Here is a 13981-nt window from a genome sequence, read left to right on the forward strand (position 1 = left end):
GACTGGGGAACACCCAGACTAAACGCCATCGGACCCGTGGGACCAGCAGGAGCCCCAGTGGGGTACATAGCCCTGGAGTATATCCCGAACATTGCATTCAGGAACTGCCTTGGATCCTGACCTGGAGCCGGGAATGCTGGGTACGAACCCCCGGGCTGCTCTCGAGGGCGCGGAGTCGATACGACGTCGACCTCCTGTTCGGGCTGGTGCACCGGAGTCGACGGACACTCGGTCAACGGAACCTCTCCCTCACCAACCACCTCCTCCTCACCTTCATCCTCCCGACCTGAAGGATGGGACGGAACCAGAGATGGATTCGTTATCTGCCTCGGTGAACCTGGCGAATTTGCATGCAACACTTCACCCTCGGCATCCTGCTCTTCCGAAGCCGAAGACACCACGACCTTCTCAACCAGCTTCACCTGTGACTTCGGCTTTTAACCAGAGTCCTTCCTCGAGTGATGCCGGGACTCATGGGTTCTGTTCTTATGTTTCTTTTTTGAAGATCTCGAAGCATGGGCCGAGGACGAGTCCGAGCGTGACCTCGAACGAGACCTTGACCTCGAACGCCGAGTTCGCGACCTCAAACTTTTCTTCTGTTTTCTGCCTTTAAGTTTCGCCACGAGAAGCTTAGTTTCTCTCTCCCGGAGGTCCTTAGGTGTCATTTTCTTACAAGACTGGCAGTCTTCGACGTCATGGTGGGAGCTTAAACACCATACACAGCATTCATGTGGATCCGTAATGGACATGGTTTTGCCACACTCCCCACAAGCTTTAAACCCAGTTTTCTTCGAAGGCATGTCGAGAGAGAAGACAATGAAGCACAATTATAACAAAGTAACAAGGTTACAGCAAGCTACGGACGATCCCTAGAAAACCGTTCGCGTCGACGACGCGGATAAAAGGTAACTGATGTCATCAAGCCGGCGTGGGACTAATATGGTGTCGGTGACGTCAGCGGAGTCGTGCGCGATGCCGTGCCTCTATGACGTCGCCCACGTCGGCGCGAAGCTACGAAAGAATTTCCGAATGTTGCTGACGCAAGGGGATATTCACAAGGTGAGGAATCCACTGGCAGATGTATCTATCAGAAATAAAGAAATAAAAGTAGAAAAGACACCAGTCAAATGAAAAAGCGAGGAGCAAGGCAACAGAAAAAGCAATTAAGAGCAGTCCAGTGCGGGGCACAGGGCCTCAAACCGGGGTCTAAGTGGCCAAAGGCAGAGCACTGCCAGGGGCAGTTGCGGCGCTGTGCGCTAGGAGAGCAGGAACCCAGGGGATCTATGCCCTGCGCCTTTAATCCAAGCACACAAAACTGGAGGAAAAAAAGTAATATTTTAGTGAGATTACTAAAAAAATAAACCTCACGCAGAATAATATTAGACCAGTCTTTCTTGCTGCTAATTGTATAATAAGGTGACATTGAGTTGCCCCTTCAGGAAGAAATAACAATGACTAATTCTCTCTCACATTCTTGTTTTTTGAATGGCATTTTAGTTTATGATAGTGCAGGTTACACTGATGAATAAAATGTATATGAGAGAATGGTTTAAAATAGCCAGATATACAGACTTTTGAGATGGGCATGTGACAAATTAATATGAATATCTTAATGACTTTTTTCAAAAATATTCTCATCCTTCAGTTCCTCTCAATGCTTTAATTCCAAAACTAGGAACTTACCGGTTTGCAAGGCATTTGCAGGGCCAACACCATCTACAGTTGCAATACTTTGAAGTGTGCCCAGATTGTAAACCACTCCAAGAATATGCAGCTCCCCAGTTTGATGTGGAAAGAGCTTTAATCTTGCCTACGGAAAAATGTAACATTGTTATGCTGTTTTACATTTGTATTGTAGTTCATTATAAATTTACAAACACATAACTGAGTACCTACACTACATAATGGAGTAAAAGTATTTCTGTAAAAAGGAAAAATGCAGGTAATTAAAAGTAACCTTAAACCTGCATGGCACACCTATGGCATATAGGTGAAGTATCTCACAGCTTATTATCTATACCAGGGCCACGGGAACGCAAACCAACCCTGGCAATTACATCGGACCGGCCTTGGAGGTGAAGGTATTGGGGGGAAACTCTGCTGCTGCGATTTTGTTACGGGGGTCCGATTTTGCATCACTGCTGATAAACTGGCCCTCACCCTTCCAACCCACTGACAAAACACCAGTCCGGCCCTGATCTATACCATGTCATAGGTAATCTCATTTCACAAATTCCTCCAAATTTCTTTCTTCATGATCTCTTAGAGATGACCTTGATTTTAAGTAAAAAAAGATAGCTTCTGGGATATCCCAGAAGAAGCTATAGACCTATGAAATTAGTAGGTCATTCAACAGGTTGTACCTCTGCATACGTCAGGCCCTGTGAAGCTAGGATGCAGCTTTTTGCTTTGAGAATGAAATGTCATTAGAGACTAGCTATGGGATAAAAGTAATATTGATTAACTGAGAGTTTCTCCAAGCAGCATTATGTCCCAGAGATGAAATCGTATAGGCAAGAGCCTACTACTGAGGTCAAGGTAACTGAATATGTCTGTAGGTAGAGATAGGCCAGATCTCTTGGAATACCGTTCAAAAGATACTCTTGAGTAAATATGGATACATTTCTTCTAACAAATATTAATAAAAGGAGAGTGAGAGTAAAGTAGGCTCGCTCCACCTCCGAAATTCATCAAAACAATCACAAAGAGATAAAATCATTTGAGCAGATAAAAAAAGACTCCTGTTTAGTTTTTAGAAGAACCCTTACCAACTACCATCAGTTAAAGGCATTCATAATCTCATAGGGATCCCATGCGAGGCACCTAGTGCATCTGGGTGTGCTTCGACGCCTGATTTACAGCAAAGCAGGTTATTGACGTTTACGGATCTTGATAGTTAAAATAACATTAAGGTTTCCCTACTCCAAAGGGAAACGTTTTAATACTGAGAACCTTAGACAAGGTTATAAACAAGAGTTGATGTGCGCAAGAGTGTTATGATCTCATCCATCTCTTGTCTACATGTTTCAGTCAAAGTCTCTGTTGCCCATACGGGTCAAATGGCTGCCTTCAGTACCGAGTGATCCCTTATCTCATGGGCCTGTTCCCTATTATTGTGCACATGTGTATTACTACTCGTGAAGTTGTGCTAGATTTGTAACTTACAATTCCCATTTATGCTTCAGTTTAGGAAAGCTTCCTGTGAAAGAATACATTAGATGAGATTGTCCTTAGCTTCACAGGTACTTAGTAGTAGGCAGACCCTGTAGTCACACACTCGTCAAAAAGTCTTGCCTACATTTAATCTAGTTGGTATCTTCCAATACCTGCATTTTCATTTAATTTGATAAAAGAATGGAATGCATAAATTTAATTATTCAATTACTAATTTGCTTTGCACTGCATCGCATGGACTAATTTATGTTAGCACTTCAAAATAAGGAACATTCAAGGTCTTACAAGTTAATGTGTTATGACAGTGCTATGTCAACCCACTTAATTTACAGATGCTTTCTACGTGAAGACATACAAATAAGTTACTTATGCTTATCATAGGTCAAGTACATACTGTTAATGGGTGCACTTAGCCTACTTGGGTTCAGACTGCACTGCAGAGATAAACAGGGTGAGAAATTATGGAGTCACACAGGTGGGTGAAAATGAGCAGCCTCAGCAGGGATCATCCAGTAGTTGGGCCATGAAGTTAACTATAACAGGCACTGTCAAGCATAGTGAGTGGTTGCAGAAAGCCACCTACACTAGCTGTCTAGAATTGATGCACAAGTTACTACTTGTGCAACGATATATCTGTAAAAGACTTAAGTTAGTGACAGATTCCTTACGTTAGAATATCCCCAGGCGTCAGGCTGGATCCGGAAAGTTTTCTTCAGCAGTACCCCTGCACGTCGGAAGGTGGCGTCGGAAGACTACTTAGGCGCCAACCATGCGCGCTCACGTCATTTCTGTACACAACTTTCCGCGCCAGGAACGCAGGGCCATGCAAGAAACTGCCCACTGGTGCCATGAATCTAGGGCCCTGAAAGGGATGACCTTAACCCCAGTAATCAGTTTGCAGAACGGGGAGGATGGGCGAGGCGGTAAGGAATCTATCACTAACTAATGTCTCTTGCTGATATATCGTTACACATGTAGTAACTTGTTCATCTGAAAGAGACATGTTAGTGATAGATTCCTTACTTTAGAATAGATACCCCAGCAATACCAACCCCGGTGGAGGGTCTGCGAACAAGATTACACCATAAATCCTGCAAGGGAACGCCACGTCCCAAGGCAGTAGTGGCTGCCTTTGCCCTGGTAGAATGGGTATGCAGCTCCAGAGGAGGCTCCTTCTTAGCCAACGAGTAACATGCGAACGACCCATTGAGAGATGATTAATTTGTGCACGGCCCAACATTTCTTGGCGCCCACGTAGCCAACAAAAAGTTGGTCATACACCCGGAACTGTTGTGTGCGCTTCAGATAGAACGAGAGCGCATGTTTTGGTTCTAGACAGTGCAGCCTCTCTTCCTCTTTTGAAGGATGGGAAGGCGGAAAAAAGGTGGGCAAAGTGATGGTCTGCCTGATGTGGAAGGGTGTGACAACCTTTGGCAAGAAAGAAGGACGAGTTCTTAAACCCACCTAGTCCGGATGAACAGAAAGAAAAGGAGGTTTAGAAGAAAGAGCCTAGAGCTCGCTCACTCTTCTGGCAGAGGTGATAGCTACCAGCAAAGCCGTCTTTAGAGTGAGAAGATGTAAGGGACAGTTAAGAAGGGGCTCAAAGGGAGCGCACATCAGATAGGTCAAGACAAGATTGAAGTCCAATTGAGGCATTATGAAAGGCACAGGAGGAAACGTGAGTGTAATGCCTTTGAGGAAGCGATTAACAACCGGGGACTTAAAAAGGGAAGGCTGATCTGAAAGGCGGCGATGGCGGAAAGAAAACCTTTGATAGTGCCCAGCGCAGACCCCTGCTGGGCCAAAGAGCGAATGAACAGAAGGACCTTGGAAAGAGGGGAAGAAAGTGGTTCCACAGCCTTTGCTGTGCACCATGCCACAAATGTGTTCCACCTGCAGGCATATACCCTCTTAGTGGAGGGATGCCTGGCTGCCAGAATGACATCACAGACTTCGGGAGGAAGATCAAAACCTGTCAACTGTCGCAGCTCAAACTCCACTCATGGAGGTGGAGGCTGGACAGGTTCAGGTGGAGGACCGTCCCCTGCTGCTGCAACAGAAGATCCTCCCGAAGAGGCAGTCTGATCGGGGGATCCTCGCCATGCTGAGTAGCTCGGGATACCAGTATCTTCGCGCCCAATCCGGAGCCACAAGGATGACTTGGGCCCGGTTGCGCCGAAACTTCTTCAGCACTCTGGGCAGAAGTGGTAAAGGCGGAAAGGCGTACAACAGACCACAGATCCACTCGTAACGAAAACCGTCGCCGAGCGAGTGCCGCCTTTGAAATTCCAACGCGAAGAAATTATTACATTGCGAATTCTCTTTGGTGGCGAATAGATCTAACCAAGGCTCTTCCCACTGCAGAAAGAAACCTTGCGTCACGTCTGAGTTCAGATGCCATTCGTGATCCATCATGCACCAGTGGCTGAGTTCGTCCGCCCTGACGTTCAGAGAACCTGCCAGGTGTTGAACCACCAAGGTAATGCCTTGATGTTCCAGCCATGTCCAGAGGCGTGGAGCCTCCTGACATAGGGTCCACGACCCCACCCCGCACTGTTTGTTGCAGTACCACATGGTGGCGGTGTTGTCTGTTAACACCTGCACAACACTACCCCGGAGAGAGGGAAGGAATGCTTTCAGTGCAAGTCGGATCGCCCGAAGCTCCAAAAGGTTGATATGGAGCAGGGACTCAGCCAGATACCAGAGGCCTCTGATCTCTGCCTCTCCCAAGTGGCTGTCCCATCCCAGGAGGGACGCTCAGTCACCACTGTGTGCTCCGGATGGGGAAGGGAGAGGGATCTGCCATTGACCCAATTGCGATTCGTGAGCCACCACTGCAATTATCGTGCAGTGACCTCCGAGATCTGGAAGTGATCGGACAGGTTGCCCTGATGCTGTGCCCACTGGAACTTCAGGTCCCACTGCAGAGCCTGCATATGCCATCTGGCATGTTGCACCAGCAGTATGCAGGAAGCCATTAGGTCCAGGAGCCGGAGGGTCATCCTGACTGAAACCCGGGATAAAGGCTGAAAGATCAGAATCATATCCTGAATATCCCGGACTCGCTGCTCGGGAGGATAAACCCAAACCTGCATCGAATCCAGCACTGCTCCGATGAAAGGGGAGCTTCTGAGGGGGACTCAAGTGCGACTTCGGCATGTTGATGGAGAATCCCAGCACATGCAGGAGGTCAGCCCTAATCTGGAGGTGGAAGATGACTGCCTAGAGCGAGCCCGCCTTCAACAATCAGTCATCAAGATAAAGGAAGACTGGAACCCCTGATCTGCGCAGATGAACTGCGACCACCGCCCTCACTTTCGTGAACACCCGAGGGGCACTGGTAAGGCCGAAGGGGAGCACGGCAAACTGAAAGTTCTCTTGGCCTACCGTGAACCGCAGGTAACACCAGAATGCCGACCCAACGGGGATATGAAAATATGAGTCCTGCAAGTCCAACGCTACCTTTCAGTCTACAGGGTCGAGAGCAGCATAGACCTCAGCCAGAGTCAACATCTTGAGCTTCTCCTTCAGGAGGAAACGGTTGACGTTCCTGCGGTCCAAGATGGGGCGCAGGACCCCTTTCTCCTTCTTGGGGACCAGAAAGTTGTGAGAATAACAACCATGTCCTATATCTGGCCAAGGAACGCGCTCAATGGCCCCTTTGGCCTAGAGGCCGTGGCTTCCTGCTGGAAAAGCGCAAAATGTTCCCCCGACATGCGGTGGAGCTGAGGTGGCATGGCAGGAGGGGCAGTTTCGAAGGGGAGGGAGTAGCCCCTTCGGATGATTTGCAGCATCCACCGCTCCGAGCCAACGGAATGCCAGTGGGGGAGGTGATGGCGAATCCTGCCGCCCACCTGCCCCAAAGCTCGGATTAGGAAGGTTTAGAGGCGGATGCTGCGGGAGCGGAGGTGGACTGACCCGCACACTGGCCCCCCTGTCCCACCGCGGCGGGAACCACATCTGCAGCCGCGCTGAGGTTGGTACTGCGCAGGCTTCTGGCTGAACGAACGTGTGGGGCGCCCCTTCCATGACCACGAAAAGAACGAAAAGCAGAAGTGGCCGGGCGCGTGGTGTAGAGACCCAAGAACTTGGCCGTAGCCCGGGAGTCCTTTAAAAGCTCCAGCGCACTATCTGCTTTATCGCCAAACAGGCGAGTACCATCAAAGGGCATGTCCATAAGAGAACTTTGAACATTCCCTGAAAACCCAGTGGAGCGCAACCAGGTGTGGCGACGGAGGGCCACTGTCGTGGAAATCTCTCTACCCAGTGAGTCTGCGGTGTCCAGTCCACACTGGATAGCGAACTTTGCTGCATCTTTCCCCTCAGCAACAGCTTGGGAAAGCACTGTCCGAACCTCCTCCGGACACTGAGGCAGCACCTGCGCAACCGTGTCACACACAGCATGGGAGTAGTGGCCCAAGAGGCTTGCGGTGTTCACCAACCGCAGCCCTAAGCTGGCAGATGAAAACAGTTTCTTGCCGAACTGTTCCAGCTTCTTGGATTTCTTATCCGGCAGAGCGGTAGGGAATGTGCTATGGGAAGTGGAGGCCCGGATGACCAAGCTCTCCCGAGTTGGGTGGGTTGCCAAAAAATCAGGGTCGGCCTGGCGATGACGCCTGGCAATGTTTTATCCACGGGAACCCCAGTGGCTAGTCTAGACCAGGTGCCCATCAATACGTCAGTTAACACCTCATTGAATGGTAGCAGGGGCGCCGGCTGAAGTACTTCATTGAGGAGATTAGCTTTGAGGGTCACTGTAGGCAGGTCAAGGTCAAGGGCATCAGCTGCTCTACGGAGCACCGCAGTGTATGTGGCGCCCTCCTCCATAGCCACTGGAGGAGGAGAAGGAAAACCAGGCTCAGAGGAGAGGTCAAGGCCAACTGCATCCTCCAACTCTTCTGTCCATTCCTGTTCCGACCCGCACTGCCGTGCTTGAAGGTCCTCAGACCCCTAACAGCAGTCCCCTTCCTCCACTGCCCAAGGAACAGGCTGCGGCGGTGGGAGAGGGACAGGGGAATATAAGTGGTCGAACGGCGCCAGTCCGCCTCCCAATTAGGGTCCCAACCAGGAGCAAAATTGTCCGTGAACCCGGGCAAGGGCGGTGGTGGAACGAACGGAACCCACTGCGGCACCGGAAGTGGAGCCGCTGGCGGAGGACCCTGCGGAGCTGCCGGTGGAGGACCCTGCGGAGCCGGGACGTCGGCAGCGGAGCCGGCGGCAAGGGAGGGCCCTCAACAGGGACCGCAGGGCCCGAAGGCGAGCCGGCAGCAGCCCGAGGCCTGAAAAGGCACTCCATGGCTGCAAGAACATCTTGCACCTGGGCAGGAGTTGCCGACAGACCCGGAGAAGGTGGGTAAGCCGCGGGATTCACAGGCTCCAAAGGAGCCGCGGGGTGGGACCCCCGGCTCCCTCATCCGTGTCCGGAGACTGACGGGGGGACGTCGGAGAGCGGAAATGCTTCTTCGACTTCTTTTCAGGACGTCTCTTACCCGATTCAGAGTGTGAAGACTTTGACCTCGAGGAGCGATGGTGATGGCTCTCCGAGCGGTCCATCAATCGACCGCTGGACCTCGAACAGCACGGAGACAACTGCCAGGACTCCAGCAGCTTGCGGGACCTCTCCTGCAAGACCTTCGTAGCCATGGCCAGTCAGTCGGAACATGACCAGTAGTCATGGTCACACCCCAGACAGTAGAGACAGATGCCATGGTGGTCGGCCACCAACATCGTATGGCGACAGGCCCCACAGGATTTAAAACCAGGCATCCCTACGTGGCACCAGGAGTCAAAGACTCAAAAATGGAAGACACAAAGTCTCAAAAGTTTAGTCAAAAAGTGACTAGGGTACGTACTCTAACCGGATCTGCGCTTGCTGGTGCGGAAAAAGAAAGCTGACATCAGCGCGCATGGGTGGCGCCTAAGTAGTTTTCGTGACGTCATCTCGGCACATACGACGCACGCAGAGCCATACGACGCCACCTTCCGGCGCATAGGGGTACTGCTGACGAAAACTTTACGGATCCAGTCGGACGCCTGGGGATATTCTAAGGTAAGGAATCTATCACTAATGTGTCTCTTTCAGATGGGAAGTGTAGTAGTCCCAGAAAAGCTCCAGTATCATGCCACAGATTAGTTGTGGTACATGAAGAGAGGGTCCCAGTACACAATCTTATTAAAAACACAGAACTAATGGAAGTCTAAAGAAAAATACTTAAAGTTTGGTGGTACACTTATTTTATCACAGTGTGCCCATAGGTACAATAAATCACACAAACATTTCATCATATTTTGAAAAAACACATTGGTGCCCCAAGGAGGGAAGGAGAAACAAAGAAGTGCGTGAAAAGGTGTGCAGAGATTTAAGAAGGGATTTAGAGGTATGGTGCTTGTCGCCAGATCAAGGCTGTGTGGATAATTGACTGCGTCTTAGGGCCAGATGAGCAAGAAAACAATTAATGTTCATCCAATATCGAGCAAAACCATGCTCCATACGCCTATGTAGATAGCTGGTGGGAGGGTAGGTTGTCAACGTTTCGACCACATATAACCTTAGAGGGGGGTCTTCATCAGGACTGGGAAGGTGAAGAGAACGGGGTTACCGTGAATAGTTCATGGGTGGTTGGGTCAAACGGCTCCAATCCAGGGACAATGGAATGAATATGGGCCTGGACAAGTACTCGGTCCACAGGCTTCACTCGAACATGGTCATACAGCCGCCACGTAGGTCAGAGATAAATTAGCCTTGATGTAATCATGGTCAGCAGGGTTCACTCAGGGAAAAAGAGACCGCCTCACAGGTCGGCGATTAATGCAAACGCGGTCAAAGGCGGCTGGAAATGGGGGTCCTGTACTCCTAAAGCTGAATCGATTAGTTATGGCCGGCTAACAAACATCTATTGACCGTATTAAATAAATCATCAGCTTCTTATGCCACTGGAAAGTCGATAAACCTTGTCCAGATTGGTGCTTTGGAGCTATCTTAGAATGTGCCAAGCACAGATAAGGAAAATACTACTTACCTGTATGCATCTGTTCTTGGCATGTAGAGCTGCAGATTTGTACACTTTGCATTAGATCGCCACCTGGTGTTGGGCTCGGATGATTGCAGGTTGTTGTCTTCTTGGAAGAAGTCTTTGTAGTCACGAGATAGGTGACTCCTCCCTTGGACAATACTGTGCATGGGCATAGACTCCATGGTTACATTGTTTTTTGCCATGATGGGAAATGATGGAGTCAGTAGAAGTAAAGAAAAAAGGACGTCCATGCGTGTGCATCTAAGTAAGATGAGAACTGGAACGGATACTAGTCCCGGGGAGGCGGGAGGGCGTGTACGAATCTGCAGCTCTACATGCCAAGAACAGATGCATACTGGTAATTAGCATTTTCCGTTCGAGGTATATGAGCTGCAGATTGTACACTTTGCATCGATTGTGCAGCAGTGTCTCCCCTAGAGGTGTTCGCTTGTATCCGTTGCAGTAGTTTGAAAGAGTGTTCTAAGGACAGCTTGGCCTACTGCAGCTTGCTGCTTGGCCTGCACATCAACACAATAGTGTTAAGTGAAGGTGTGTGGTGTAGACCATGTTGCTGCCTTACATATGTCCTCTAGTGGTATGTTTCCTAAGAAAGCCATAGAGGCTCCTAGTTTGCGAGTGGAGTGCACTCTAGGAGGAACTGTTAGTGTACGTTTAGCTTTTTGATAGCAGATTTGTATACACTTTACAATCCACCTTGCAATCCCACTTTTAGAGATGGGGTTGCCTTTATGTAGAGGAGAGAAAGATACAAACAACTGTTTTGTCTTTCTAAAGGATTTAGTCCTATCTATATAGTATAAAAGAGCCCTTTTAACATCTAATGTGTGTAAAGCCCTTTCTGCTAGAGAGTCTGGGTTTTGGAAAAACACAGGTAACTCTACTCTGGTTTAGGTGAAAACGAGTGATAACCTTTGGGAGAAATTTTGGATTAGACCCAAGAACCACATTATTAGGATGTATTTTTAAAAAAATGGTTCTTGTATAGTGAACGCGTGTATCTCACGTACTCTTCTGAGAGAGGTAATGACAACAAGGAAAGCTGTTTTCCATGTTAGGAATTGCAGTTCACATTTATGTAGAGACTCAAAAGGGGGTCCCATGAGTCTTGTAAGGACAATGTTCAGGTTCCATACAGGAGAAGGTGGTAACCTGGGTGGTATTACTCTTTTTAATCCTTCCATGAATGCTTTGATTGCAGGTACTCTGAAAAGAGACAGAGCTGACTGTTTTGTAAATAGGCTGCAATTGCTGCAAGCTTCAGGCGCATGGAAGGTTAAGCCAAATTAGACCTTTGTAGATGTAAAAGGTAACAAATGATATTTTGGATGGAAGCATCCAATGGATCATTGTCATTATTTTTGCAGTAGATTGCAAATCTTTTCCATTTAGCGGCATAACACGCTCTGGTAGTGGGTTTCCTAGGCTGTTTGATGATATTCATACAGTCTGGTGGTAGGTTTAGATAACCAAACTCTAAGACTTTAGGAGCCAGGTCGCCAAATTCAGTTGGATTGGGTCTGGATGTCTGATTTCTCCATGGTTCTGTGTTAACAGTGATGGTGTGAGCTGTAACTTTTGATGTGGAACCAGAGAGAGATCTAGTAGTGTGGTGAACCACGGCTGGCGTGCCCATGTGGGAGCTACTAGTATCAGTTTGAGAGACTTTTGTCTGAGCTTGCGCACTATTAGTGGAATGAGTGGGAGAGGCGGAAAAGCGTATGCAAATCTGCTGGACCAATTCATCCATATCGCATTGCCTTGGGACAGTGGGTGTGGAAACCTGGCGGCGAAGGTTGGGCATTTTGCATTGTCGTGGGTGGCAAACAGATCTATGTGTGGATGCCCCCACATTTGGAAGAATGGTTGAAGAACTTGTGGATATAGTTCCCATTCATGAATCTGTTGTGACTGCTGACTTAAAAGATCTGCTATCTGATTGTGAACTCCTGGAAGGTGTTCTGCTAGCAGATGTATGTTTTGAGGAATGGCCTATCTCCAAATGTTCTGTGCGAGCTGGGACAGTTGCAGAGAGTGTGTCCCCCCCCTGTTTTTGTATATAGTACATGGCTGTCATATTGTCCGTCCGGATTAGGACAGCCTTGTTCCGTACTTGAAGTTGGAACGACTTGAGTGTTAAGAATATTGCTAGCAGCTCTAGATGGTTGATATGGAACAGTTTTTGTTGGTTGTTCCATTGACCCTGAGTCGTATGATGTAAGAGATGGGCTCCCCATCCTGTGAGGGATGCGTCTGTAGTGAGCACTACTTGTGGAACAGGCTCGAGGAACGGCCGCCCTTTTGTTACGTTTTTGGTGTTCCACCACTGCAGAGAGCGATGCGTGCGGCTGTCCACCAACACCAGGTCTGTTAGTTGACCTTGAGCCTGGTTCCCTTGTTGTGCTAGGCATTCCTGTAATGGTCGCATTTGCAATCTTGCATGTGACACTATGAAGATGCAAGATGCCATCATGCCTATTAGTCTCATGATCACTCTGGCTTGGAGAGAGTGTTGTTGGTGAAAAGTGGAAACTAAGGCTTGAATGCTTTGTACCCTGGCTGGACTGGGATACGCTAGGGCTGTTGAAGTATCTATTGTAGTTCCTAGATACGGATGTACATGCGAAGGCTGCAGGTGCGACTTGGTGTAGTTTATTGTGAACCCCAAGTTGTGCAATGTTTGAATTGTCTGATGTGTGTGTTGCACACATTGGTTGAATGATTTGGCTTTTATGAGCCAATCATCCAGATAAGGTTAGACATGAATTTGCTGTCTTCTGAGATGTGCCGCTACTACTGCTAAGCACTTTGTGGACACCCGAGGTGCTGTTGTGACACCAAAGGGAAGAACTTTGAACTGATAGTGCTGACCCTGTATTACAAGCCTTAGATACTTCCTGTGGGCAGGATGTATAGGAATGTGAAAGTAGGCGTCCTTTAGGTCCAATGTCAAAAGGAAATCGCCCTGCTGCAGTAGTGGGAGTACTTGTTGCAGAGTGATCATATGAAAATGCTCTGACTGAATGTACTGGTTGAGTGGCCTGAGGTCGAGAATTGGTCTCAGTGTCCCGTCCTTCTTGGGAATTAGAAAGTACAGCAAAAAAAAACAAAAAAACTGTTCCTTGTTCTTCTAAAGGTACTAGTTGAATAGCATCTTTTTGTAGAAGTGATAGAACATCTTGTTGAAGCAGAGTGAGATGGTCTGTGGACATTGGACGCTGCCTGGGAGGTATGTGCGGAGGGGTTGCTGTAAGTTCTAGGCAGTAGCCATGTTGGATAATCTGTCTTACTCACTTGTCTGTTGTAATGGAGTGCCAGACAGGCAGGAAATGCATTAATCTGCCCCCTACAGGAGTGGAATGCTGTTGGGGGAGCAGAGGGAAGTCACTGTTTTATTGCGGAAGAGGATCGGTTGCTGTTGTTACAGCAACCTCTTCCTTTGCTATTGTTGCCTCTGTATCCTCCTCTAAAATATCCCTTGTTAGAGGACGTTTGTGTGTGTGACTTGAAAGATGTGGTAGTATCTGCTCCAGTTTGCTTGGAGCCTCCTCTATAGAAGGAGTGACGAAAGGAACCCCTAGCTTGTGTGGACTGTAGAGCCCCCATAGACTTGGCGGTGTCCGTGTCTTTTTTCATCTTTTCAAGTATAGCGTCTACTTCTGGGCCAAATAATTGGTTCTGATTAAATGGTTGGTTCAAAATAGTGGTTTGAACTTCTTGTTTGAACTCCGAAATGCGTAACCACGCAGGTCTTCCGAGTACGACACTGGTATTTA

The 13981-nt window shown here is 48.4% G+C and overlaps 1 protein-coding gene across 3 annotated transcripts in view; it reads right to left on the reverse strand.

The window, feature by feature from the left end:
* TRAPPC8 (trafficking protein particle complex subunit 8) overlaps positions 1-13981 on the reverse strand; it is a 1294567-nt gene that overhangs the window by 383836 nt on the left and 896750 nt on the right. For all 3 annotated transcript variants that reach the window (XM_086965686.1, XM_086965689.1, XM_086965688.1), the window contains one exon: positions 1684-1810. In XM_086965686.1, coding sequence (XP_086821812.1) covers positions 1684-1810 — 127 coding nt within the window. The remainder of the gene's footprint in view (positions 1-1683; positions 1811-13981) is intronic.

This window comes from Lissotriton vulgaris, chromosome 4_1 (assembly GCF_964263255.1).
Source record: "Lissotriton vulgaris chromosome 4_1, aLisVul1.2, whole genome shotgun sequence".
NCBI classification, from domain to species: Eukaryota; Metazoa; Chordata; class Amphibia; order Caudata; family Salamandridae; genus Lissotriton; species Lissotriton vulgaris.